At 44.2% G+C, this 26,917-nt stretch overlaps 1 protein-coding gene across 1 annotated transcript in view; it reads left to right on the top strand.

Annotated features, from left to right (window-relative positions):
• PSMD14 (proteasome 26S subunit, non-ATPase 14) overlaps positions 1-26,917 on the top strand; it is a 391,539-nt gene that overhangs the window by 163,675 nt on the left and 200,947 nt on the right. Inside the window, exons 3-5 of the mRNA XM_085645445.1 lie at positions 1,791-1,862; positions 11,755-11,874; positions 26,432-26,502. Coding sequence (XP_085501571.1) covers positions 1,791-1,862; positions 11,755-11,874; positions 26,432-26,502 — 263 coding nt within the window. The remainder of the gene's footprint in view (positions 1-1,790; positions 1,863-11,754; positions 11,875-26,431; positions 26,503-26,917) is intronic.

The following is a 26,917-nucleotide window of genomic DNA, read 5'->3' as shown; positions in this document are numbered from 1 at the left end:
ATCCACCTCTTGTTTAGACTGACAGTTGGGCTGTATGTGCATTCACTCTAGACAGTCACACAAAGGGAGCTGAGGTGTGCCCTGCATATCCTGATTGCCCATCACCAGGCCAATGGGATTCCTTAGCTAGAGTAGAGGGAGGAGTTGTCACTGACACCTGCATAGAGCCTCTCATAATGTGTCTGGAGCCAAGTCAATGCAAGGCAGGATCTGTGCACTATATATACTATCCTTTGAAGTATGCCTACTTCAAATGCCAAAAGGGGTATAAGTATCGGACTTGAAACCCCACATTTGTAGTGCACTTCTGGACTGAGGACACCGCTGAGAAGAAGAGCTGAAGAGCTGTCAATAGAATTACTGCCCTTTTGGTGTGTGTTGCTTTGCTGGGTTTGCCCGCAGTTGCGGCTTCTGTCTGTGAGCAGTGAAAGAACTGGGCTTTGCTTTCATGTATCATGCTATTCCAAGGTTCTCCAAGGGCCTGTCTGTGCTTGCCTCCTATTGGAAGTCTTAGGGCCATCAAAGTCTTCACCTGCAGCCCTTGGACTTCTCTGCTTGAAGTTCTGACCCGCCAAGTGGTGCCAATTCCAGTATTGGGCCCTTGGAGGCGGCCTCTGTTGCAGAAAGAAGAAGAAAATCCAAGCTTGTTTTTCCTGCTGCAAGCTCGCCCTGCGCCTGAAAATCCAAAGCAGCTGAAGGATCGGCGCAGTGCTTGTTCGCGGCTGGGAGAACCAACGTCGCAGCCTGAGTTCTGAACACCGTGTCTCTGATGTCTGAGACACCTGCTCCGACTTCGATGCAGGCCCGGCTGTGCAGATGAAAAAACAATTGCATCGCCACTGGCAAAGAATTGAAGCAGCGCCTGTTCGCGGCTGGGAGCATCCCCCTTTGCGCCCCCCCCATACCCCCCACCTCCCCCCCCACTCGGAACATCTAGATTTTCCATGCATCACACCTGTGCACCAACCTTCCAGTGCATTGATCCACAGAAAGGACCTTGTTCGGATTTTGACACACAGCTTCTCCTCGCAGTAAGTAATTGATGCAACCCTTCTCCTGTGTACAGCAGAACTGACGCCTCCATTCTCCTAGGACTCAAGAATTTACACATTGCGGTGTTTTCCGAAGCATGTCTTTTGTGGCTGTTTATCTTCTTGGATTTTGATACCTCAAAGGTACTTTGTGCTAAAATCACCACATCCATAGAGTTCTATGGACAACATTTTTATTAAACCTTTGAAAAGTGATATCTTGAAGTCTGTATGTTGGATTTTGGTCATTTTGGTCTTGTTTAGTTTAGATAAAGTGTTTATTTTTCTTAACTGGTGTGGAGTCCATTTGTCGTGTTCTCCGTGCGTTACTGTATGTGTTTTGTACAAAATGCTTTACACATTACTTCTGAGATCAGCCTGACTGCTCCTGCCATGCTACGCAGGGGGTGAGCAGGGGTTATCTTGGGTGTGTAATCCTTTTCCCTGACTAGAAGGAAGGGTCCCTACTTGGACAGAGTACAAGCCACTGTTAACTAGAGACACCCACTTTTAACACCGTGTTAAATTGTAATTTTGTGTTTATGTAGCCAAAGCGCGTTTAATCAGGCCAGGCACTCTTTGTATGTCATTAAGGTTTCCTGAGGTGTTTCTGCATGATGTGGTTTTAATAAAATAGACCTACTTCTTTAGAATTGAGTTTACGTAGCTTACAAACGAAAGTAGTGTTTGTGTCCAAAGACTGACATTAATGTACTGAAGAAACAAGATAAAGTGTACTTTTTGTGTTGATTTGTTTAGGGTCCCCCGACAGATGCTCCTGCAGTGGACACTGCTGAACAGGTGTACATCTCGTCACTTGCACTCCTTAAGGTAGGTCTTGAACTCAGTAATGCTTTTGCTTAAATGTAAGATTTCTTCATGAATGTTTCGATTTTTTGGGATTTCCAAGTGATGTCCAAGTGACTCTTAAACTTGTATCACAAGTCTTCTCTAAATTACCAGCTCAGGAAGAACCACACGTGGATTGACGCTGTAAGATGTTACTATGTTGGCAAGATCACTCAATAAATTAACTGTTCTCTGCTGACTTTTCACGAGACATACAAGTCACGATTTAGAGTCTTGGCAGTGCTCAACCAGTGTATCATCCTGTTCGATTGAAAGTTTTCGATTGGTTGAGCAGTTCTTGGTATTGATTTCTTGCATTTAAAACCTATCAATGATATATGTGCATAAAAAGTTTTAAAATTAATCTAGAGAATGTTCATCTGTTTCAGTTGCAGATGGGATTTTTTCGATCTTCCCCTACTAGTCTTTACATTCTCTGACCAAACTGTAATAATTGCGGGTCTTCTTTGAATGGCCTGAATTAAAGGTTATTTATTATCTATGGTGTGTTTGAGCATGAACCAAATTTTTGGTTGCTTTTTATTCTCCTGTCCCAAGATGGCGCCCGTTATCACATGCTGTTATACTGGTAGGACTAATCCGAATGAGGAGCCTATCTCCTTTTTGTTTATACTCTCCCATCTTTCTTATCCAGTATAAATAATTCTATATAAATGCATATGTTTGTTTATACCTATTATATAGATTTATTTTGACTGTGATAAATTCGATTGTTTTTTCCTTTCTAAAACGGCGTATATATTCTATTTTATTTTATATTTTTTTGCGTGAGCACAGACTATTAGTTGGAGTATCGTCCTTTCTTCATATTGTTCCCTATCTAAGATGGCGTCTGTTATCTTGAATTGCTATAAGCCCAATACCTTAATTCATTTTACGACGTTTCTTTTGTTTTTGTATTTATTCTCTGAATCCTTTTTTTGGGAATGTATATTCCTGCGGTTAACTTTAATTCTGACCGTTTTTGGTGAACTCACACTCAATATTTTTTTATGTTCCTGTTCAGAGATGGTGGCCGTTACTATACGCTCCATTTATGTCTGAATTCGAGATCCTCAGAGTTCTCCCTTTAAAGATGGCGGCCGTGATTATACGTTTCATTTACGTTAGAATTCTAGACTCTCTGTGTCACCTAATCGCCTTCAGGTGTGATCTGTACTATTTAAATCTTGATTCCATCTGAGATCCTTTTACGCGGCGGTGGGGTAAAAGAGGAATTCTCTATTTGGCGACCCTGGACTGGTGATCTAATTTTGTTCTGAGCCTAGTAAGTACTTGTTGCTGAGACTCTGTTTTACAATAGTCGTTTAGTTAAGATCTATTCCGAACGTTAGCTTGTACTCCGCTTTTTGGATGCCAGACTTTAATGGCCCTTTTATATTAAAACCTCTTGGCTCCATCTTCTTGGACAGACCATTTTGAAAATAGACCAGCTTTTGGTCCGAATTGCAGTTTGACTTTTGAGACTATTACTGCACCAGTATAGCTAATTTTAGCTTGTGCTTTCTATATAAACCAGACATTTTTGGGTAACGATTTGTTTAAATCACGTTTTCGTGTTTTTTCTGTTAGACCGATTTGACTCTACATTGTCTGTGAACCTGAGCCACAGCGAGGTTGTCGTATCTTTGGGGATACATTATTGGACGCTTACAATTTGTTCTTGGCAGCGCCATCGGAAGTATACCTATTAATATCTTGTAAGTCTGAAACAGTTGGTCTTCTACATCTACTGATTACAACTCCTATTAGCCACCTGGATACTAAGAATTTCTGTCTTTTTTCAGAATATTATTATTTGGTGACATAATGCGACAGGATTAGCGATTTGGCATTTCCTGCATGAACTCTGATGTTGCGAGTTTATGACCATATTTTTATCCAGACAACTCCGGATCATCTTGTAAGTGTGGCGTAATTATTTATGCACTAGTACGTATCCTAGCATTAAGATACCTGTGTGTTTTAACACAGAACCTCCTTGCATTTACTTTTGTATATATGTTCTCTTAACAGACTCCTTACAGTACTGTGAATTATATTTGATATTCCTATACCTGACACCTGATTGCGTCTTCAGTTTTGGGAAGGTCCTTAAATTCTATCCTCCCCAGGTTTCATTGGATTGTGAGTTACATTATTAAAGATAACAAGTGTGTAGAATGTTTTCTTTATTTGTGTTATTCCAGGGATTGCACTTTCTGGGTGAATTGTTATTATTATTTTTCTCTGAACTAGTATTTCTTTGTAACTGCCTTTAATTCCTTTAACACGTTCTTATTTCCTTTTACATTCACTTTTGTGGTCTAAATTATTTTTTCACTAAGGGACGTTCATCAATATTTTTAATATTTTTTGTATTTTTTGTCCTTTTTCTTTTTTGTATATCCGTCTATTTTATTTGTTTTATTCTTTAACCTCTCCGCGCATTCTAGCAATATTGAAGCATTTAGTGCTCGATAAATGTATACCTTTCGCATATATGAACATTGATAACCTCGTTATTCTTTTTTCCACAGACAAAACACTTTTGCTTGTGACGAGGCTTAAAGCCAATTTATGTTTGTTATTGTTCTATTAGTGTTGTTTTAGTGTAGAATATTTTTCATTTTTTTCGCCTTTCCACACTTATACCGCCCTGAAGAAGGAAGATTCCGAAACGCGAGTCGGCATAATTGTGTATCTATTGGCGTAAATTGTATGTCTATATGTTTTGTGTATTGTATTGACCATAACTATTTATGATTATGATGTAATTTGTATTTTTGTCACTTTTTATATATGTCTTTTGTTAATTGTATTGCTTCGTTCACTTTAGTTTGAATTATTGTCAGTGATGTATAAAGAAAAATTTCTCTTTTATAAAAAATGAAATGATTTATTCAAAAAAAAGAATCTGACTAGTAACAATATATATATATATTTTTTAGAAATAAAACAAAAACAGAGTATCACTTATTGTTCATTTTTCTGTGGTTCTTTCAGAGGTTATCTTGTCATATGGGCTTTTTCCCCTGTATTTTGAACTAATCAGTTGCAGATGGGGGCCTAACTTGTCTTGAGCTAAGATTGGGCATGTGGGGCTGAATGGATTCTAATAGTTGCTGAATAAACCCCTGAGATTTTCATGCATTCTTCTCTCTATGCTTGTAGCTCGAAGGACAGAAACTGTGCTCCAACTCCAGGCTTTTTCTCTTGCGTTTAGCCTATGGGTGACGAATGGGAGATCAAGATCAGAAAGGTGTAGCAAACACCTTAAATAATGGCTATCATACCAGTCGCACTGACTACTTTTTGTTGGATCTAAGTCTGTGGCCACAGCTTGAGGACATGGCTATAGCCGAAATACCAGACTGATCACAACCCTTATAGTCTCACATTGACATCCTTAAATACAAGAATTGAGATTAACTCTGTTCCCCAGCAAAAAACTAGGCATCTTCATTTAACAGCTTATATGCGATGGGTTAAGTGGTCTCGAATTGTAGGGAATGTGGACATACTACTTGCCATAAAAAAGATGTTTATCTACCATAACCAAAATGAGTGCAAGATCCTCTAGTGCTGGGGCCCAGGAGCTATTTATAGATCTACATAACTAGTTGTTTAAGAAAACGAAATCTTATTTCTCCTTCCCCTGCACTGCAAATCGCATGCGGCCATAAGCTAAGAACAGTTAATTCAACAAAGAGTGTAGGCAAGCCTGCAATTCACTGGTAGTGGCTATTAAAACAGAGACTCATCCAGGATCCATGTAGCAAGGACATCTTGTAAATCTTGTCAGTTTTTGGCTAAACGCAATTCGGATGAAGCAAGATGGTAAGATCTTAAGTTGGCCTTCTCTGCCAAAGACTCAGTAACTTTTTGGCCCATAGTCAAATGGGACAGGGGCGGTTATTCATCTTCTCCTCATAACTTTATTGCTCCCGAAACATGGGTGGATCATTTTGAATTCCTATACTCTGGTACAGATCAGTCGGATACTCGTATTCACTTTTCAATCCGACAGGTATTTCATTTAGGCTAGCAGATGTGCTGGCAACTTTAGATGCAGTCCCAAGTGGAAGAGCCTCAGACCCAGACAGTATTCCTGCAGATCTATTTCTGCAGGGCAGGGATAACTGGTCATGATACATTTTAATCCTTGCAAACGCCATAGCTAACTGCGCCTCAATACCGGGTTCCTTGGGGGGAAGCGGAACTGATTCCCATACATAAAACGGGGGCTAAATCCTTGCCAGCTAATTCTAGACCTATCAGCCTAATAGATTCAGTCAAAAAAATCTTTGCTCAAGATACAGGAATGGCTCTTGGACAATAACAACCTGTTCAAGGCATGTGTGCTGTAGATACACATGCTTTGCATACTCCTGCCATCTAGTGTTGGGTCCGGATGTTTGCAAGTTGTTTTAAAAAAAAAAAAGTCTTTACTAGTCACGAGGTAAGGTACCCCTCCTTTAGATTGATAGTGTGCATGGTTATCGACTCCATTATTTTTTTATTTTTTATTTTTTTTTATTAGAAACCGTAGGTACACGATAAAATACAGACAAGGGCCTACAACCACTAGGGCCGGCCGCTATAGAGCCCGAGGGCCCACAGTGCAACGCCACACATTCAAATGAACCAGAGGCAAAGCTCCCGGCAGTTCGTGAGCACATGTAACAGGCTGTGGCCATAGGCCAGGAGCAATCGGAAAAAACAGTTTCATTTTCTATTAAATATAAAACACACTCAAGGCAATGAGAGTCCGAAATAGCAGCGTGCCCTTCCCAGGACGGGGAGCAACGTACAGTGTCCAAAGCAGTTCTTGTCTGGAAGCGGTAATGGGGGGCAACGGGAAGACAAAGCATGGAACACACCTCACACCATCCCGCAGAATGCGTGGCTAGGGGGACAAAGCAATATCGACCTCTAATGGCAGAGGCAGGGTGCAGCTACGTCCACGATATAAATTCCATGGACCCCATACCTTAGTCCATTTCCCTGGCTTGCCTCTCGCCACATACACCGTCTTTTCCCTAAACATACACCAGTCCATATTCTCCTTCCATACCTCGATCGTGGGTGGCCTCGGGGAGCCCCATAGCTGTGCAATGTTACGCTTAGCCACCATGTACCCCAGAGTCACCCACTGCGTCTGTGCCGCATTATAATCATTCGGTTCCCAGACATTCAACAAACACCTCCTAGCCTCTGGCAACAGAGCGACGTGCGTGACCTCCTCCATTACGGTGTGGATACCATTCCAGAATCGCACAACCTCCGAACACTCCCATAAGATATGAAGAAAGTACCTGGCAGGCCACATCCACGCTTACACAGTCCATCCATCGAGTAACCCATACGCAGCAGACCGGGGCCCGTGACATACACTCTATGAAGGATCTTCAGCTGTACGAATCGTAAGCGGGCCGGGATCGCCACCTCTTTCGGGGAGGCCACCGCCGAAACCCAGTCCTCATCGTCCAGTTCCAAGCCATCGCCCGTCCATGCCTCCCACAGACGGAGCAGCAGGTCCGCGCGATCATTAATGAGTTTGTTATAAATCAGAGAAATAGTGCTGTCGGGCACGTAGCCATCCAACACTCTATCCTCCAGTGGGGAATACTCGGGGATAGCAGCAACGTCCGGAAAAACCAACACAGCGCATGGTAAACTTGCGCATACCGGAAGTACTCTCTATCGTTTAATTTATATTCAGTTTTAAGCATTTCAAACGTTTTGAAAGACCCCTTCGCCCAAAGATCACCCACCTTACATATACCAATCATATCCCATTTCTCAAAGCCTTTCGATCTCCACAAACAGCCCAGCCGCCCGGAGGCATACAACGGCGTCGCCCGAGTCAAGCGATCCCTCCACCCCATTGCAGCATTCGCCGCGTGCCACACACGTACCGCAACCTGCGTGGGTCCTGTCAACCGCGTGTCCGGGGTCACCGAGTACAGCGCCCTATTATAATCCCCACCCGGGAGCAGAAATTTATCCATCTCGAAGGCCGGATTCAAGGCAGGACCGTATATCCCGTGGTTCACCGCCGCCAACTGAGACGCCCAATAGTATCGTTTAATATCGGGGAGGGCGACCCCCTCGACTCCATTATTAGTTTTTTTTCCAGCCATCGGGTTTGGACGTGTATTGCTGCACTCCGGTTCGAAACCGTTCTTTGCGTTCCCCTCAATGCGCAATCCTCTCTACCCTCGACGGTAATTGTTTCGTACACATTTCCCACTTCTCTGCTTATTATTTCGACAATGGAACCAACTTTTTGATAGGAAGGCTTCGTGGGCGGCCTTCAGTCGATGGATCGGACTTTGTTTAAATCTGCTCAGGGTGCCACGCTAAGTACCCTTGCATCGATTCACACTGTGTGCAACTTGTGCTTGTCTGAAGAGCACAAAGAAGATCATTCCGATCAAAGAAAACTCTTCGCGATCGTTGATCTCGACATCGAGAGATGCAGCGTCAAAGCATCGAAGACACACCGGACATCTTTGGTGAAGATTCTGGTCAGGAAGACGTTGGGGCATCAGCGGCAGAGGAGGAGGGAGCCTTCTCCGAACAGGACTTAAACTCGGAGCTCGCGATAGACCTCGACGCCAAAGAACTGCCGCAGGGACAAGGTGGCGTGAGTACCAAAGACTCCTTGCCCCCACAAATTATTCCAAAGAAACACAAGGCTTCGGCACCACCTCTGCCTTCTGGCCATGGTCTGCACCGAGATGACGTTTCCGACGCCCCGCTTCCAAGCTCGGCTCCGAAACACCAAGCTCGGCACGGAGTCGTCAAAAGTCCTCCTCATAATTAAAGCCATCCAGTTCCAAACACAAATCTGTCTCGGAGCCGGAATACTTTTGCCGAAAGTCAAACAACCTTCGGAGCCGAAACCTTCTGGACCGAAAGGCCAGCTTACACCGGCACTGAAAACTTCTGCGCTGAAACAGAAAGACTCCCCTTCAGATCCGAATATAAACATTGTTCCATTAACACCAGATGCAAAGCAAAAGAAGCTATATATTAACCCGGAGACTGGCCATATTCACACCAAGCCGCCTCACAAATGCAAGCTTCCTGATGAGGATCCTTCTTACAAGATCCCTTTAAAGAGGAAATCTGTTGTTACAAGTCCTTGCATCTTGCACCTCAGGATTCTCCACAATCTCACCATGACGACGAAGATGCAGATGATGATGGGGGGGGGGGGGGATCCATCTCCCAATAGATCCTTGGACGGATTATACAATTGATCCCCCAGCAGGTAATGATCCAGACCTTTACCCAGCCAAGCAGTCTCCTCCAGATGACAGTGCATCCCACCAACAACTCATTGCCAGGGCTGCACAATATCATTGGGTGGCATTACACAAAGAATCGCTAGAGGAAGATTTTTTGTTCGAAACTTTAGTATCCACACACAGGTCATCACAAACATTTCCCATGCTTAAAGGCATGATGAGACACGCTGATGAGATTTTTAAGGACCCAGTAAAAGCATGCATATTGACTCCTAGGGTTGACAAAAAATATAAGGCTTCTCCTGCAGACCCCATATTTATCAAGAGCCAGTTACCATTAGATTCTCTGGTAGTGTCTAACGCTCCTAAGCGGGCGAATTCCCAGACATAAAGAGATACACCTCAGCCAGATAAGGAGTCCAAGTTAATTGACGCTTCTGGCAAGGGCATAGCTGATCCCTCAAGCGGATGCCCTGAGCTGCTAAAAATGCCAGGTGGTAGCGAACCAATGTGGAAGACTGAGTTGTTTTAAGCTCATTCTGGCCTTTTTATCACTCCAAAGGAACTTGGAGCAAAGTTTATCAGTTGTGGAGAACAAAGAAGCAGAAAGACGAATTGGAGACATACTAGGAAGGAAGTTGATCAACAGCGTAACCATCATCTTGAAAGCCTCCAGTCCTCCCCACCTTCAGATGAGCATAGGGGACCACGCCGAGAGGAGATCCTTAATTTGATTGATTTGTTTGGTTTTCGTTCAGAGACATGGATTCAGCCAAATTGTTACTGACCCAAATAACCAGATATTTAATAGAGTTTGGTTGCCACCTGAATTGAGACAAGCTTAAACAAGAGGAGGAACAGTGGACGCTAAGAGGCATGATTTCAGTTTTGTCCTGATTCAAAGAATAGCCAGAAAAGCTGGTGAACCTGTTGATGTAATCTAGTATGCCGGGTTTGGCCGTACCCGGTTTCGCGGAAAAGATTAAAATATTTTACGCATAAGCAGCAGTTTTAAATACTATACCTTCAAACTGCATTCATTAGATGTTTGCAGACATGTTTAACATCAGGACCATGGGGTTGATAGTCAATAAGAAGAGTAAAGGTGACAGTGGGCAGCCTTGCCAGGTGCTCTGTTGGAGTGAAACTAAGGAGGATAGTTCTTCATTGACCCTGATTCGTGCGATAGGCTTTGGCATATACGGCCATTAACATAATAATGTAGTTGTCCCTAAGGTTACACATAGTCGTCATTGCTTCCAGAAAAGGTCAATAAACCTTATTGAAGACCTTCACTGCATCCAGAGCTAAAGCCACAGAAGATGGAGCTTGCGAAAGGGATCTTTTTTCGATGGCATGCCAGAACAACCGAATGCTATCACTTGCTAACCCGCCATGGACCAAGCCTGTCTGAGAAGTACGAATTAGCTGTATTATCAAGGGGCCAAGGTGGGACACTAAGATCTTAACATCCATTTTGACTTCAATGTTCATTAAGGAAATCGGCCTAAAGTTTTTTGGGTCGATGGGATTTTTCCCTTCTTTTGTAATCACAACATAGTGGACCCCGCAGCAGTACCAAATGCTGATCCTGTGGAGGCAAAGTTATTCAGCACCTTCTCTAGCAGGCTTTTATTGTAAAGTCTGTTTATTGGAAATAAAGCAAAATCTAAGACCAAACACATTGAGGACACATGTCTCTGTAAGAGAGGTAGCAAAATAAGGTCACATTCCATGTTGCACGGTGAAACATCATAAGAAAACAAACACACAAGGAGTGTAGTCTAGACTATGCAAAATAACATCAATTCCTCCCATATGTAGCATGTCAAATTAGAGGAAAACAATGCATGCTGTACTCCCAGACCTTAATCAGCTTTACAGTATACCCACTTCCAGGGGAGTACATAGAGAGAGAAACCCGAGGAACAAGAGATACTCCATAGTCCAGTTGTGATGTGTCGGGTTTTATTATTGACACAGCCTTAAAATCATTGGGGACATGTTATGCATAGCCTCATAATAGGTAAAACCTCATTATCGAAGGGAAGCTCTTCGGACTTCTAATCCCAAAATAACAATCATTGCAGCCTTCAGGATTTTACATGGTGCTATTTTCAACATGAGTTGCTTGTCAGAGACTGACATCTCTCAGATGTTTATAACGAGACACATTGTTTGGGTCTCTCGGTGTGATGCAGTCCATTGAATTTGGCATTATAATCAAGCATGACAGTTGGCGGATGACTAACATACTCAGTTGAATAGTGAGAGGAAAACTAGTCCTTGTGTTCTGTAGAATTGCTTGTGAGATGTGTTTTTCTCTCAGTGATGCTTTCTAAACAATGAATTCCAGCCACCTGAAAATCCACTGTTTGGTCACCAAGTGCATTTGCAGGAATGTTTTTGTTACATGAAAGAGAAACATATGTTAACTTATGAAAAAACGTATGTGATTTACTGATATAATCACTTATGTGATTTGCTACATCAAATGCATGCTTCTTACTTGCCATATCTTCAGTATTTGTAAGATAATGCTCTGGCATTCAAAAGGTTTTAGGTTGAATGTGAAAGGTGTGAATTTGAACATGTGGTTTCCTTTTATTATTCAGATGTTGAAACATGGCCGTGCTGGTGTTCCAATGGAAGTTATGGGTTTGATGCTTGGAGAATTTGTTGATGATTACACTGTCAGGGTGATTGATGTATTTGCGATGCCACAGTCTGGAACGGTGAGTACTCACTGAAGGTAATTGACTATGCTACTCAATCATTGCATTTTATATTTCATGATTTTAATGGTGCATCATTTCATTACTAGAGAAGTATCCTTTGCTGAGTTAGATACAGTTAATTATTGCAACAAAATGAAGTCAGTAGTCTCAAATACTCTTTCATCTGAATGTAGAAAGGGCACATCTGTGAAACATTTTCGTTTGAATGTTTTGACTCACTTTTCTATATGTGTGGAGATGTGACAGAACCCGAGCTGGCCGGGGATCTTGGCGATTAGTGCGGCAGCGGGGCTGGTGCGGGCAAGGTCCCGTCCCAGGCATCTCTTTGTAGGAGGCGCCCAACCGCTGGCCAGAGGACACCTGGTTACCTGCTAAGTTGACGACACGACTGCTGGAGACGGTGGGCTGCATCTGGGGGTCCTGGAACTCCCAGTCGAGAGGCTTTGGTGGACTCACCTGACGACTGGTGATGCCGGAGTCCCCTCCTCGCTGTACGCAGTGTATTATGAAAGAAGCCACATAGGAGTGGCCCGCGGCAGACGGCTGCCCACCAGAGGGGCAGTGGTGAACGAGGTGGGGCTCACACGGACAATCGGTGTAAGTAAATGCCCGAGGGGCCCACCTGGATAACGCCGTGTGATGATCCTCCCGATAGGACTCATACTCTTTCCTCCGATCGACGTAGGAGGGGCCATAACGGACTACGAGACCCATTCCCCTCTCGTCTCTTCACAGAGAGACGCTGACGTGACCCAGGAAGTAGGCGGCCGTGACACCGGAAGGTTTAGCAGCCGCCCAATGAAAAAGGCAGTGGAGTCGGAAAAGAAGAGTGGCAGCAAGGAGATTGCAGAGGAGGAACTGAAGAGAGAAGTCGAACACAACGGGAGTACGCTGGAAGAAAAACTCGAAGACCGAAGATAGCCTGGGAGACGAAGCCGAGGAACCGGACGAATGCTGGTGTGAAGAGTGGTGGTGTCCGCCGGAGGATGCTGGAGAGCGGCCGCAACTCAGGAGAGTTGCGGCAGGACCGGTGAGTGATAGCGTCTCGAGGGACAAGGGGGGGGGGGGTTCGAGGGAGGCGGGTGGTGAGCGCAACGACCTCAAACCCTATAAAAGCACTTCCAGGTGTGGTGACGGTTACTTAATACTGAAGAAATTTAGAACAATAAACTGACGGCTCCCTTTTTCCTCTCTTATGAGCATCCGGGGGAAACACCTTTGTCCAGAAGAGGAGGAGCCCGGAACATAAACCTCAACAACCCCGTCAAGTCCAACCCGATCCAGAGAGGAGCTAGAGGAAACACCAACCGAACTACCACCCAGTTCTAATTTCTCTAATAAAACACGCCCTTTTGGAACCTATATTCAGCCTCCTCGCCTGTTTATCAAACCTGCGCTCCCACAATCGGCCTAGCTACATTTGCTTTCAGAACTACATGGCAGCATTGACGAGACATGGTGTAGGCCAGATCAGTTCAACACCAACTGTTTTGTTGCGCGATGCAGTGGTGCACCCGGTAGGGGTGAAGGCTCTTTCCAGTCTGTGGAGGTGGTCGGGTTAGGTCCCAGTGCGGCTTGTGGGCCCCTACCCCTCCCCCCTGGCACCAGCCGAGTGAGACCATAAGCCCTGGAGCTCCCCGTCTCCACTCGGGCAGCTGGGGCCCGTGGGTGACAACGCCGTATGCTGTACTGATTATTTGGCAGCCTGGGCCCCGGTGACCAGTTGAGGATGACTGCTGCAGCCTGCTGGCGAGGTTTGGCCATGCCGCTGGCGACATAGTCAACCATTATCCTGTGCTATCACTACTTCGCCATGATGAAGGATAAGCTAACGGACCCAGCATAAAAAAAAGCACAATGGATAGATTTACGGGGACCGGTGCTATGGTGACCGTGGATGGCCAGGGTGGATCACCCGACAATGCCACTCTTTGGCTGCGATAACTCAATCCAGAGATATGCTGGAGGGCAGAATGGAGGCTGTGGGTTCCAATGTGGTTTTGCTGTGCCAGGATCTGCTCGATGTGGTGGAGCGCCTTACTCAGGCTGAAACCAGGGTCTCTGGCGTAGAAGATGCTGACTCCATGCTCCAGGAAAAGGTAGACACCCTCAAGAAGCTCACAATAGTCATAGACACGTGTGGAAGATGCAAAGGGAAGAGGCCGTAGGAATAATCTTCGCTTTGTAGGCTTCCCTGAGGGCTGCAAGGACACAGATGTGGTCAAATTCCTGACTCAATGGCTCAAGATGTGGTTCCCGGCAGATGTTCTTTCCCCCTGCTTTATAATGGAGTGAGCCCATAGAGCCCTGGCTGCAAGGCCTCCCCTGAGTGCCAGACCACTGCCAGTCATTGCTAGGATATTAATCTTCCATGACAGAGACCCTATCCTCAGGCTGGCCAGATCTCAGGACTCGCTTACATATGATTCCCATCGCATAATGATCTTTCCAGACTATGCTAGACTAGTTTAGCAGCAGCGCCAGTCCTCTACGGTGGCGAAGGCCCGTCTCTGGGCCTGAAGATCTCCTACATGCGTCTGTTTCCGGCCAACCTGAGAGTCCGCTATAAGGATCGTACCCTGTTTTTCTACACGCCCAAAGAGGTGTTTACGATGAGATACACCAGCTGAAGCCCCACATTCCTCCACATCGGGACTCAGACTGTTCGTCTGGAGACACACAGCAGATTCAGACCGCAAAAAAATGACAAGTAGTGACATTGCGATTGTCATGGCGTTCCAAGTCGCAGTTTGATGACCAGGCGGATTGAACATTCGACTTTGAGATGTGTAGTGTATGGCAGAACAGGCAGAGAAGGATGCAATGCTATAGCTGAGTTCAAGGTGTTCAGTAGGACGGTATCTACATGAGCTGCCTCAACTAAGAAATATACTCAGAACCTTCCAGAACGCTCTATGCTGAAGGGATACTTGGGGAGCCATTGGACGGTTCGCATGCCCGCTTCCTGTTGGAGCTGGTGCAGTATGCTTTCCGTGACAGATGCTTCAATTAAGTTTGAGGTGTTTGGGTGGAGGGGGAAGGATTTATAGAGTTCTACAATTTTTTTTGTTGGTCTTACTACACAATTTGAGTTCTTACAGTGTGGCTGCCCAATGTGTCAACAATCCATGTCCTTGAAGTTTAATACCTAGATGACAGAACTAAACACTGGTTTTCTCGAGGAGGTTTCATGTAGTGACCTGTAATGTCGGGGGAGTTTTAGATGAAGTGAATCGGCGAGCCATACTTAGACAGGTGCAGCGTCATGGGGTGAATATAATATTACTGCAAGAAACCCATCTTCTGTGGACTAAAACCACATGCCTAGCTTGCTTCCGCTTCATATGTATAGCTCACTTCACCTTCACATGCATATTTCACAAGGGGTTGGCCATGTTGATACATCATCAGGTCCCCTTCCATTCCATTTGCTTGTGGTTCGATGTACAGGGCAGGTAAGTGTTTGTATAGGGGACCATTGATAGAGAACCCATAGTGATAGGTAGTGTTTATTCTCCCCAGCCCTTTGTGGAACGCATAGTAGACATCTGGGGGTTCATACCGGAAGGGTTAGCGGTCATAGGCGGAGGTTGGAATGATGTGATACACCCTGAGCGAGATAGGCAGAGGCTCTCTGGAAGGCTTGTGGCGACGCAGGAGTCCTGTCTAGGACCATTGTTCAGTATACTGGAATGGATTAACTCATGGAGGGCCAATCAACCAATGGAAGTAGGGTATACATTCTTTTCCTCTGTCCATGGCTTATTCTCCAGGCTTGGTTATCTTTGTTTCCGGGGTGCATGCTCATAGAGTTTTAGAAGTAGAGATCATGCCCTGGGGACTCTCTGATCATTCCCCAGTCGGGATGAGGCTCCTGGTATGCACGCGGAGGCCTCCCCTTCACTTGATGCTATCTCCATGTCACATGTACAACCAGTCCTATAGAACACATATCCATAAGGCCTTGCTCGACTGAGCGCAAACAACACCAGCAAAAATTACTGCAAATGGAGGACCATATATTGGAATTGGAGAGGCTTAGACTGGTGGGTGATGTCGGTGAATCGCAGACAACTGAGCCTTATGCAACAACTGTGTCAAGGGGAACTGCTAGAAGAAGCCAAGTACTCATGGCTGGCCTTGCAGAGTAGGATTTATCAGTGGGGCGATAAGTCGGTACGGCTACTACACGGATTGTGCCAGCATGCACTGAGGCCCGTTCAGATACCCGTAATTCAGGACTATGACTGCACAACGCTTACGGATCCGGTGTAGGTGACCCATAGCTTCGCTGAATTCTATCAAACCGTGTATGTACAAAGAGAGGCCCTGACATTGCGACAGATTGAGGATTTATTTGAGGACTTGCCTCCAAGGGATTTATTGGCTGAAGCTCGAAAATCACTCGGGGCTCCCCTTAGAGTGGAGGAATTGGCGGTGGCCTTATCTGAATAGAAGCCAGAGAAGGCTCTGGGCCCTAATGGGTTCTCCTGTGAGTTTTTTAAAGCCCCTACTAGGGCCTTATTGTCTAGCCACCATACACATTGTTCTTACAGAGTTATACATACCCCCAGACCGGAGACACGCAGATATAGTGGTATTTCTTAAACTGAGTCGTTCACCGGAACACCATTCATCATATTGTGCAATACCTCTTTTAAAAATTGCTGGCAAAGGCGTTGGCTAATAGATTGATACCCCACATGCCCGACCTTATGCACCCATACCAGGCAGGCTTTATTCCCTGACACAGCACACAGCACAATCCGCAGAGTTCATAATGCAATAGCAACGGTGGAACGCTTAGGTCGTCCCGCTGCCCTGCTTTTGGCAGATATAGATAAAGCCTTTGACTCCGTCTACTGGACATATATGTTCTTACTTTTGACGACGCATTGATATGGGTACCCGATTTTTATCATGATTATTGGAAACAGACCAGACGGCGTCCGCCCGGGTCGCTGGTTCGGTCTCTGCCTCCTTTGCCATCGGAAGGAGTCCGGGCAGGGCTGCCCCCTGTCCCCCCCTCCTATTTGCCCTCGCCATAGAGCCCTTGGCCACGTGGGTTCGGATAGATGTGCTGATGCGTGGTTTTGAGTGGGCACATGAGATCTTGGACAGCATAGCATTATATGCAGATGACGTCCTTTTCTTCTTTACAAACCCTCACAAGTCCGGTCCCAGCATACTACAAATCATGCGCGTCGTTGAGGTAAACTCTGGGTGGTGGGCACTGGACTGCAGACCTCACCGTAGTGTTGGACGGCCTGAAATACTTAGGGGTCGTTTTATCAGACACCCGGTCTGTTTCATGGGAACGCAATCTGGGTAACTTGACGGAATGCGTAAAGGCAGAGTTTCGGTCGTGGTCGGGCCTCCTACTGTCTCTCTACGGGAGATCTGCCTTATTCAAGTTGCTGTCCCTGCCCTGTTTATTTTACCAGCTGTAATGTCACCCTTCCCTGATCCCCCGCGGCGTAGTTTCGGCAGATCAATGCGATGTTGGGGCATTTTTTATGGAGGGGGGAGCCTCACGAGTGGCCCCTGCACACATGCTTTCAGTCAATGGAGTGGCATAGCAGTTGCGGATGTCCGGTCTTACCATGTGGCTGCACACCTGCAGGTGCTAAAGAATGATGGTATGGCTCCTGGGAGGACCTGGCATACAGTATAGAGCGATGGGTTATGGGAGACCCATCTATGTATTCATACCTGTATACCAGGTCAGACCCCCCCCCCCCCCACGATATCCCTCCAGCAACAAGAGTGGTGATTTTGATGTGGCGTCAATCCCTCTGTCAAATGGGATGGTCGGGCCACCTTACATGAGAGATCCCTTTGTGGTGAAACAGACTTCTCCCCCAAGTAGTAGATCTCTGGGGCTTCGATGGCTGAGATCGAATTGGAATATCCTCCTTGGAGGACGTCATGCGGGGACAAACCCTCAAGTTGTTCCAGAAACTCCAAGGGGAGTTTTCTATGCCCCTACAGTTAATTTTATAAGTACCTACAATTACGGCATGCTTTAAACCCCAATATACATGACTTCACAGCCCTCCCAGAATTCAACCCATTGGAGGGTAAGCTTTTGATGGGCGATTTTGGCGACTACAAAATTACGAAGCTTCATCAACCTTTTATTATGAACAGCTCAACCACTTTGGACACGTTGAGGGCGGCCTGGGAAACCGATTTAGGCCCCATAGACCATGAAGATTGGACTGAATCACTGGAATCTCCGAAAGGGGCAGCAATCTCGCAACTATTGCAGCTGATACAATTCAAATACCGCCGTGGGACCGCCCATAAAAGTCCGGCAGACATGAGGAACCTCGTGTTCTGGCGGGTGGTGTGCACAGGGGTTTGTCGATGCGGGAGCTGGCTGCCGACATAGCGATCCTCTCCCACACCACCAAACTCGTAATTAGGCCCGAAGTGTTAACTGATTATAGACTCTATCCACCTGATTAATTCAGGTGCGAAATATGTCAAACTTCTGAACTTCTGATACTTCTTGTTTTAGTATGCATTTGAAAAGCATCTGCATTGTTGACTGACATTACAAACAGATGGCACAAAGTATTACGTTGGCAATTAACATTGCTCTGTGCACTGATAGGTTTTACTTGAAAAGCAATTTATTGTATTGTTCAATTACTAGCGTATCTGCTTTTTCTAATACACCACTTTGGAGAAATGAGAAGATTTTGAAATCCGTAACAGACTTCCATAGAATGATTTATATTCAGCCAAATGTGTACACAACCTAACTTAGTCTGCAGTGCTGCCAAAATTCCAATTTGAGTTCAAGTCTTTATCATTGTCATTGGATAGGACAATTTTGTTATACCATGCATTAAAAAAACGCACAGTTCACATACTGGTTGATATGATTGTCAATAGCTCCATACAGTATAAGAAAAATTGAGACTTTTTGATCCATTATTATCTTTTAGAAAGCTTTACCCATGTGATGTTTCTTTTGGGTAATGTATTTTGTCTGAGTTCATTTTATGACCTCACAAGACCATACCTTCATTTTATTAAGTGGCTGTGCTTGATATAGCGATCTGCCTACATGTTTACAGTGAAGTGTTTTGGCCTTTGTTTCGTGTTACCCTCTGGCTGATATTTCTTTTTTTTGGAAAGTATTTTTATTAAACAAACCGTTCCAGTCAGATACACATACATTGGGTCATCGTATATTATACTTGTCACACTGTGCGGGGAGTACTGATGTGTCCCTTGAGCAGTTCAACATAGCACACATAGATTAGTTTTGTGCTCCCATGTCCACATCCCCTCTGGTCCCATCCCCTTCTAAGCTCTGTATTTCATTCAGGGGTGCCACTTCTTAGGGCAGCCTCTGCTCTCATGCACCAATCTCTCTGCCAGGCGACACCAGTCCATGTCCACTTTCCAGCCCGATAGCTTGGGAGGCCCACGTGCACCCCACAGCCATGCAATTTTGCGTTTAGCGACCCCAGCAGCTAGCATTAGCCAGATTTTTGTATGAGCGGGCCATCTGTCCACCCCGATAATGCCCAATAGAAGCCAGCGTGCCTCCGGTTGTATGTGGATCCCCAACACCCCCACATCACTCCTGCCACCTTTGTCCAATATCATTGTATTATTGGACATTCCCAGAGAACATGAAGGAAAGTGCCGGGTGATCCGCAACCCCTAGCACATTGGTCTGAGTCTGCCTGCCCAATCTTATGCTGAAGAGTGCGGGCATAGTATCTAACTGATATGTCTAATTTCTTAGTACAGCTTGCTCCCTTCCTTAAGATCCGAAGAACATCATGCTTAGTTGGTTTGATAATTGAGATTCCGTCAAGCTTTGGAAGAATCTTTCAAATGTTTAGTATTTGCGTGGCTGTGATGTAAATTAAAAATAATTTGAATGGCACATTAGTGGTTAATTCTCCTTTCTGTTTTTGAGGCTTGAGGTTGTCTTCCTCAGTCAATGTGTCTGCAAGATGCCTGGTATAGCATTCTAGCCAGTCTTGGTTGCAAATCAATTAGCATCTGATTGAAACTTAACTCCCTTACTGGGGTACTATTTTTATCAAGACACGTGTTAGAACTCTGGGTTGTAGGAATTTTGTGGATTCCCATAAGTTCTGAAACGGTCTCTCACAGAAATATATGGGACAATGTGTGATTTTAGCCAAAGTTTGACGTTTGAAAGGCATTATGGATAAGAAAACCTAGTAGGATCCTTAAGCCACACCACCCAGAGTTCGCCTCGGTCTCTTGGTTTCAAAACTACCCAGTATTCATAGGTTTCCCTGATTGCCAGCTGACCTGCAGCCCAAATAGGACAGTCATTCACCATGGAAAGTGAGACGTCTCTGACCATGTCATGAGTGATCTAATATGTGAGGTCATAAGCAGTGCATTGTGGGAGGGGGGTTATAGATAGTTCAGGTAACTAGAACTGCTCAATTTCTCTGGTTTTGTACAACTTAAATGTCAGCCTAACTATTACGTTCCGGTAACCTTTGGTTTTTTCAGTGAATTTCTAGCATGTTTTTTATTCCTATTTCATAACTAGAATGTCCCTGTATTTTGTTCCTGTATTTAGATATATAACATTACATCTGCATGGTGTCATCACTTTTTGTTGTATTTGTCATCAATTTATTTAAAAAGTATATTATTCATCTTATTTCAAGATATTTTTCGTGACAACGTCGCAATTGCTGAGGACACACCACGAATACTGCGTGTTTTGACAGTGCTAAACACAAGTTTGTCTAGCTGTTTAGTAATATATTAATTTAACTTTCCCCTTTGTATTCATTTATTGGAAAAAAACGACATAAAAAATAAATTTTCCTTGTTTGCAGTGACATTGGAAGTTGCGATTACATCAGTATTTGCGAATACAGCGTGTTTTTGACAGTGTTGAACACATAAATAGACATGTTTTATTTACTTGAAGTTTGAGTGTAGCTGTTTGATAAGATATGAATTTAACTTTTGTCTTTGTACTAATTTTCTGGAAAAACTGCATCTAAAGTGCATTTACCTTGTTTGTGGCAACACTGGAAGTCGCGACGACGCCGGTAGTCATGACCAGCTCGAATACGTCGTGAAAACGCTAAGCAACATGGGAATTCAATAGCGGCCACCAAATAAAAAATTCATAACTATATAATTGATATGAACCACCATACTAGATGAATCACTATCTAAATAACTCTATAAAAACATTTATCAGTCTCTTAATATCTCTTTAACAGTGTGTATTATTAATTCACTGGGTTATGTGAGTGGGCGCATAAGCCTCCAAGTGGGTCAGTGACTGGCTATATAAGTCTGTGAGAGGGTATGTGAGTAGACTCATGAATCTTTGAGTGAGTCTGTGAGTGGAATCGTAAGTCTCAGTGGGTCTGTAAGTCGGTGCATGAGTGTCTGAATGGGTCTGTGACAGAGAGAATCAATCTCTCAGTGGGTGTGTAAGTAGAACCATAAGTCTCTCAATGGGTCTTTGACTGGGCGCCTGAGTGGGTCTGTAACTGAGTGCGTGAGTGGCTGTGAGTGAGTGCGTGAGTATCTGAGTGGGTCTATGAGTCTCTCAGTAGGTATGTGAATGGGTACATGAGTCTGTGACCGGATCTAGGAGTGGGTGCACATGTGTCTGAGTAGGTCTGTCTATCCGTGAGTGTGCCAAAAGGAAGCAAAAGTCTGAGTGGGTTTGTGAGTCAGTGGCTCCACCCCCTCCACATCCCCCCTCCCAGGCAGAAAAACTGTTGTGCTTTTGTAGGCTGAGGGCAGGGCATAATGCCACAGTTGGCCACACCCTTTTCTTTTGTCATTGACCTTCCCTGCACTAGTGGATTTCCCGTCTCACACGTACCCCCTGTGCAGATTGGGGGTAGACACCCCTAGTCTGCTCCTGGAAGGAGGGTGTTGTGCTCTTTGATTAGTTGGGAGTACAAACTGATGTAAGGGTGGACTGCTCCCACCCAATTTTTTCATTAAATTTCTCAGCTGTCTTATGGGCTTGGTGCCTCCAGGGTCCTGCGTTGTGGGTAACCCCCTAAAAGGGCAGAAAGACTGAATTTTCCTTGAGGGAGAACACTAACCTATGCCCTGGGGGCCATGCCATCCATCTAATCTCCGGTGATGAAAAATATAGATGCTTTCTTTGGAATTGCTGTACTCTGGTGATCCCCAAGCCACTTGGAAGAGGTACTGCTGAAAGGGGTACATTGACCCCTCTCCTTCTAGTGATAGGTAATCAGTGGGCAGAGTTATACTCCCCTGCCCTAACACCGATATGAAATTGAATGCAGTCAGTGACTGTTCTGTATAATTCAAGCATTCTATCCATAACCTTTTTGTATACTCTTTTTGTATACTTTTGGGTGTCACCCTAAGTGGGACGGGTATGCCCATATGTGGGTCCCATGCTGTGTCACTAGAACCAAACTGTAGCCTGCTGATGAGCCCATAACTAGGGCAAAACCGGTCCTGGGTTGCTTGGATTCCATTTCAGGCAGGTCCTGGTTGGCAGTTTGGTCTGATTTGCATATAGCAGGGTCCAAACTGAGGTACATGGTGTGCAAAATAACGATGTATTGGAATCCAGCCCAGGTAATTGTGTGTTACCCAGTGCGGGATGGGTATGCCAAGACGTGTGTCCCGCTCACTCTGTATAACTGGAACCAAGCTGTACTTGGCTGAAGAGCGCAACATTAGTGCAAAATCGGTCCTGGGTTGCTTGTGTTCCTGTTCAGGGAAGTCCTGGCTTGGCAGTTTGGGTTAGGCTGGACTGATTGGAGCAGGGTCCTGACTGATTTTCATATAGCTGGTCCAAACTGATGTGACGTAGTGTTAAAAAAAACGATGGATTGGGATGCAGCCTGAGTAATTACCAGTGGCTGAGATAAATTCAAGCATTCCATCCATTACTTTTTTGTATACTTTTGTGTGTCACTCTTTGAGTAAACATTGCATATTGAAACTTAGCTCCTGAGCAGATGGCTTCGTTTTTCAAGAATGTGGGTTAGAATGTTTTTCGCTGAACCTTCTTGTGTGAAGTTTGAAGAGAGGGTTGGGGTAAGGATGGGTTTAGGAAGTCTTACTAGCTGCCTGCACCACATAAATGCTGGAGAATCTCTGCAATACAAATTAATGGTCTGTGGGCATTGGAGTAAGGTTAAATTACACTATTATTGTACTGTTCCTAAGCACCCCGTTTCTTCGGGGTACACTTTGTTTACTATTTTCACGTTTCTGTGTACTTAATTCTCCATCTGGGTAGAAGGAGTCAAAAGTGATTCACTACCACAAGCACTTGCTAAAATGTTCCCTGCTCCTGGCTATTTTCTTTATACTGGTAGAGGAGTGTTTTTAATGAAAACGCTACTTATAGGTTTTCGATGAAAACGCTACTTATTTAGCACTATTTTTTGTATTAATTTTTTTTTTAACCATGTCTTAAAACTTGAGTAAAATAAGTTTAAATGCCAATAAAATTCTGAGCTGTATCACGTCATAGCCCCATAATGTGGTGTTTCAAGAGGTATTGCCAAATATATTTTTAAAAGCAGGTCTGAAACCATACCACTTTCTAAAAGTGTATCTTGTAGATTGGTGTTCATTTTGGGATAATGAAGAGTGCCTTATTGAAATTAAGGAATATTACAAGTAGTATTGCTGTAGCTCTTTAGAGCTGCTAGGTTATGTTCCAACTTCCCCATCATTGCAGCACTACCTGGATCAAACCAGAAAAGATGAGCGCCACTTCTGATGGGCATACCTTATGTAAAGGAATAAATCGGCAGTTAGTTGTGTGCAGAGTTCTTGGACTACTTTCGATAGTAAATACTAAGACTAGATTGAGGGATTCATATTCCTGTTCTCAAGGATGTGAGAAAATTTCAGACATACTTTCGATAAAAAAATGCTTGTCTCTGAAAATAGCGGCTAGTTCAGGCTTCTGAAAATCTCGGAGAACAAATTTGCTTAACAAACAATGACCAAAAACTACTCTCACTGTGCCTGCTGCTGTAACGTTGAATGTATTAACATGCTTTAAAAGTCCAGTGCAGTAGCAATATTGTCTTTAGCTTCCAACTACAACAGAAAAACATTCTCTTCTGAACTCTATCTAATTAAATATTAAAGGAGACTTAAATGAATTTTTGTATACAACTCTATAGTGTAAAACAGAAAAGCATTGAAAAATACTGAAGGACTAGTCCATTGGATACAATACAAAAGAGCTACAGTGTTAGCCATGACACAACATAGGTGAAATCCCCTGTTACATCCCCAATGCAAGTGCCAAATGCAAATGCCACTTGTAAAATGTAACTTAACTTTCATGGACAATTACCAAGCTTCTGTGACACTTTTAATACAATTGAAGGCTTAGGTTGATTTTAAACATTAGGTGCCAAATTTAGTGATGAATGGTTTAGATGACAGCCTTTCCTTGGTCCCTGATATAGAGATCGAATTTTCAAAGATGCTGGATGTGGGCTTTGTGCTGCTGAAAAGTTGCATCTATGCACTTGTTATGTATGACAGTGACCTGCTGACTTTTGGTCTCTTCTCTGTCCGCTAAAGTATACAAACAGGCTCTTTAATTTAGTTTTTTATAGGATGCATTAATTTAATTGCTGAATACAGTTGCTGATTGGATAAAAGACCTGTCTTATCTTTGCATGTGTTGACTGCTTCCTTCGATAGACCAGTCTTCAGGGCTTGCTTAAAAACTGAAAGACTAGATTAGGTCCTTTCCTGTGGATTAAAGACTGGCCAGAGGTTTGCTTTTTATAGCTCTTTGTATTACTATGTACTCAATTTCAATCCTAGATCAAAGGTGGTCCAGAGTTAATTACCTTTAACTCAAATTATACTGCCCCTTGCTTTCTCACACCTTCGTTCTGGAGTGTAATTGAGTATTAACCTCATAAACTGTTTGGGCCATTCCTTCCAAATGGTATGGAGTATTTTGGAATTTAATCTCATTCACATTTTAGACATACTTTCGATAAAAGGTTTATTGGATGGGGAAGGAGTGATCACTTACTCTTCGGTGCAGTGCACCTTCTGTTGGTTACTACCTTTTCTGTTGGTTATTTCAAAAGGGCAGGAGAGATTTGGTTCCCAGTGATGCTAGAAGGGAAGGAGGTAGTGGCTCTCTGTGATTGTGCTTGCTGTGTGTAGGAGGAGACTGGTAATCCATTAAAAACATAGTATGCCCTGTCTCCTGTTCTTCTTCATTCACCAGTGCTCTGCTTGTTAGCTGGATGTTGCTTTCCGTCTCAGTTGCCAGTTGCACAGTTGAGTCAATAGGCTGAACCAGGTGGGTGAAGGAGCAGTTTGGAGCTTGACCTTCCTGAGAAGACAGGCACTGCAACAGACACCCAAAATTGCAGTTGGACTTAATTGCCCAGTCCTAGTTACTGAGGATATTGGATGCTTGATCCCCTGTCCAGGCTGACCCAACCTTTTTGTGCTATTGACCCATAGTACTGCACCCTAAAAGAAACCCTGTCTTAATCCTTCTGTGCAGCTATGGCTTGGAGCCTCTGCGCACAAACGACAACCTGGGCTCAACTTGATGCTCTAACAAATCTTCCGAGGAGGTGCAAGTTTTACCCAGAAGGCCTTTCACCTTCCAGGTGCATGAGACCTGTTCCCTGGAGTGTGAAAACACTGTCTGTCTGGAATAAGTTGTCTGAAGAGAAGAGAGTTCCTCACATCACTAGCATAAGGTCACTGATGGTGTCCGTAATGTCCATGAAGCAGAGTCCATGTGGGAATGCCTTACTACTTCACTGGTAAAAAGAAGATTCTGCAACTCGCCATTTGTCTGAGATACTATTTTCACCCCCTGAATCTACGCTCCAGTAACAAAATCCAATATCTGTTTAGGAATAGGTGGTTTCGGAGTGACCTTTTACTGATAGAAGGAAAGAGAGCACGGGCATGCATCTGATGTGTTTTCCTTAGAACAAAATGAAGAGGTTATGCGGATCAGTAGCTACAAGCGGCCAATGGTATGAAGCACATAGCTTAAGATGTGTTAGACAAGCTGAAAATTAATGACTGAGAACTAAAATTTTAGAAGACCGGGGCTAGGGACCTTCCTTAACGACTTTACAGAGTACAAAAGAAGCAGCAGGCTAGGTACTCCTTAAGGAATTTATAGAGTTCAAAAGAAGCAGCTTCATACCCACACCATTCATCTGAAGATAGATGCTAGAACAGGGCACACATACATGGGTGTGGTTATGTAGCATGTAATGCACGCAAGTGTGCATAGCTCTGGCATGCAAAAGCTTTTCGTAAACCGATATACAGCAATTCGGTTTACACCATTAATGTCTGGGATCATTAAAGTTTGAGAATAAGAAAAAGTTACAGAGACAGGACACAAGTGTACATTGACTATTTTATAGACAAGTCTGTTCATTTATATCTATCCCAAAACTTTTTGTAGACGTTTTATAATGGTCTCCTGTATGCTTGCAGGTGTAAGGCTTTGTATTGTTTTAAAAATAATTTGTCTCTTTTGTTGAAATAGGGTGTCAGTGTGGAGGCTGTTGATCCTGTATTTCAAGCTAAAATGTTGGATATGCTGAAGCAGACAGGAAGGTAAGCAATGTGTGTAGGTTAAATCTATTGGGTATATTCATCTATTTAGTTTACACTAATGCTTGTAAAAGGGATTGGTCTGCAAAATGCAATGTAAGCCAAGAAATTGATATGAGTCCCACTGGAATCTTCCATCAGCCAAACCCTTTTCAACATATAAATGACATCGCTTTCCATAATCATCCGATCACAAAAAACACCATCTCCTACACCAATAACACCCAACTCATCCTCTCCCTTACGGAAAAAACGACCACCGCCCGAACCAACTTCATCATATGCATGACCATGGTGCAGACTGGATGCGAACCAACTGCCTGCAACTCTACTCCGACAGGAGAGTAGTACTGTTATTCTGCAACAAGACCTCCCTTTGGGGCTCCACCTGGTGGCTGCCTGAGTTAGGACCAACATC

Source organism: Triturus cristatus, chromosome 3_1 (assembly GCF_964204655.1).
Source record: "Triturus cristatus chromosome 3_1, aTriCri1.1, whole genome shotgun sequence".
Classification (NCBI taxonomy): Eukaryota; Metazoa; Chordata; class Amphibia; order Caudata; family Salamandridae; genus Triturus; species Triturus cristatus.
This window is presented reverse-complemented; position numbering and strand designations above follow the sequence as displayed.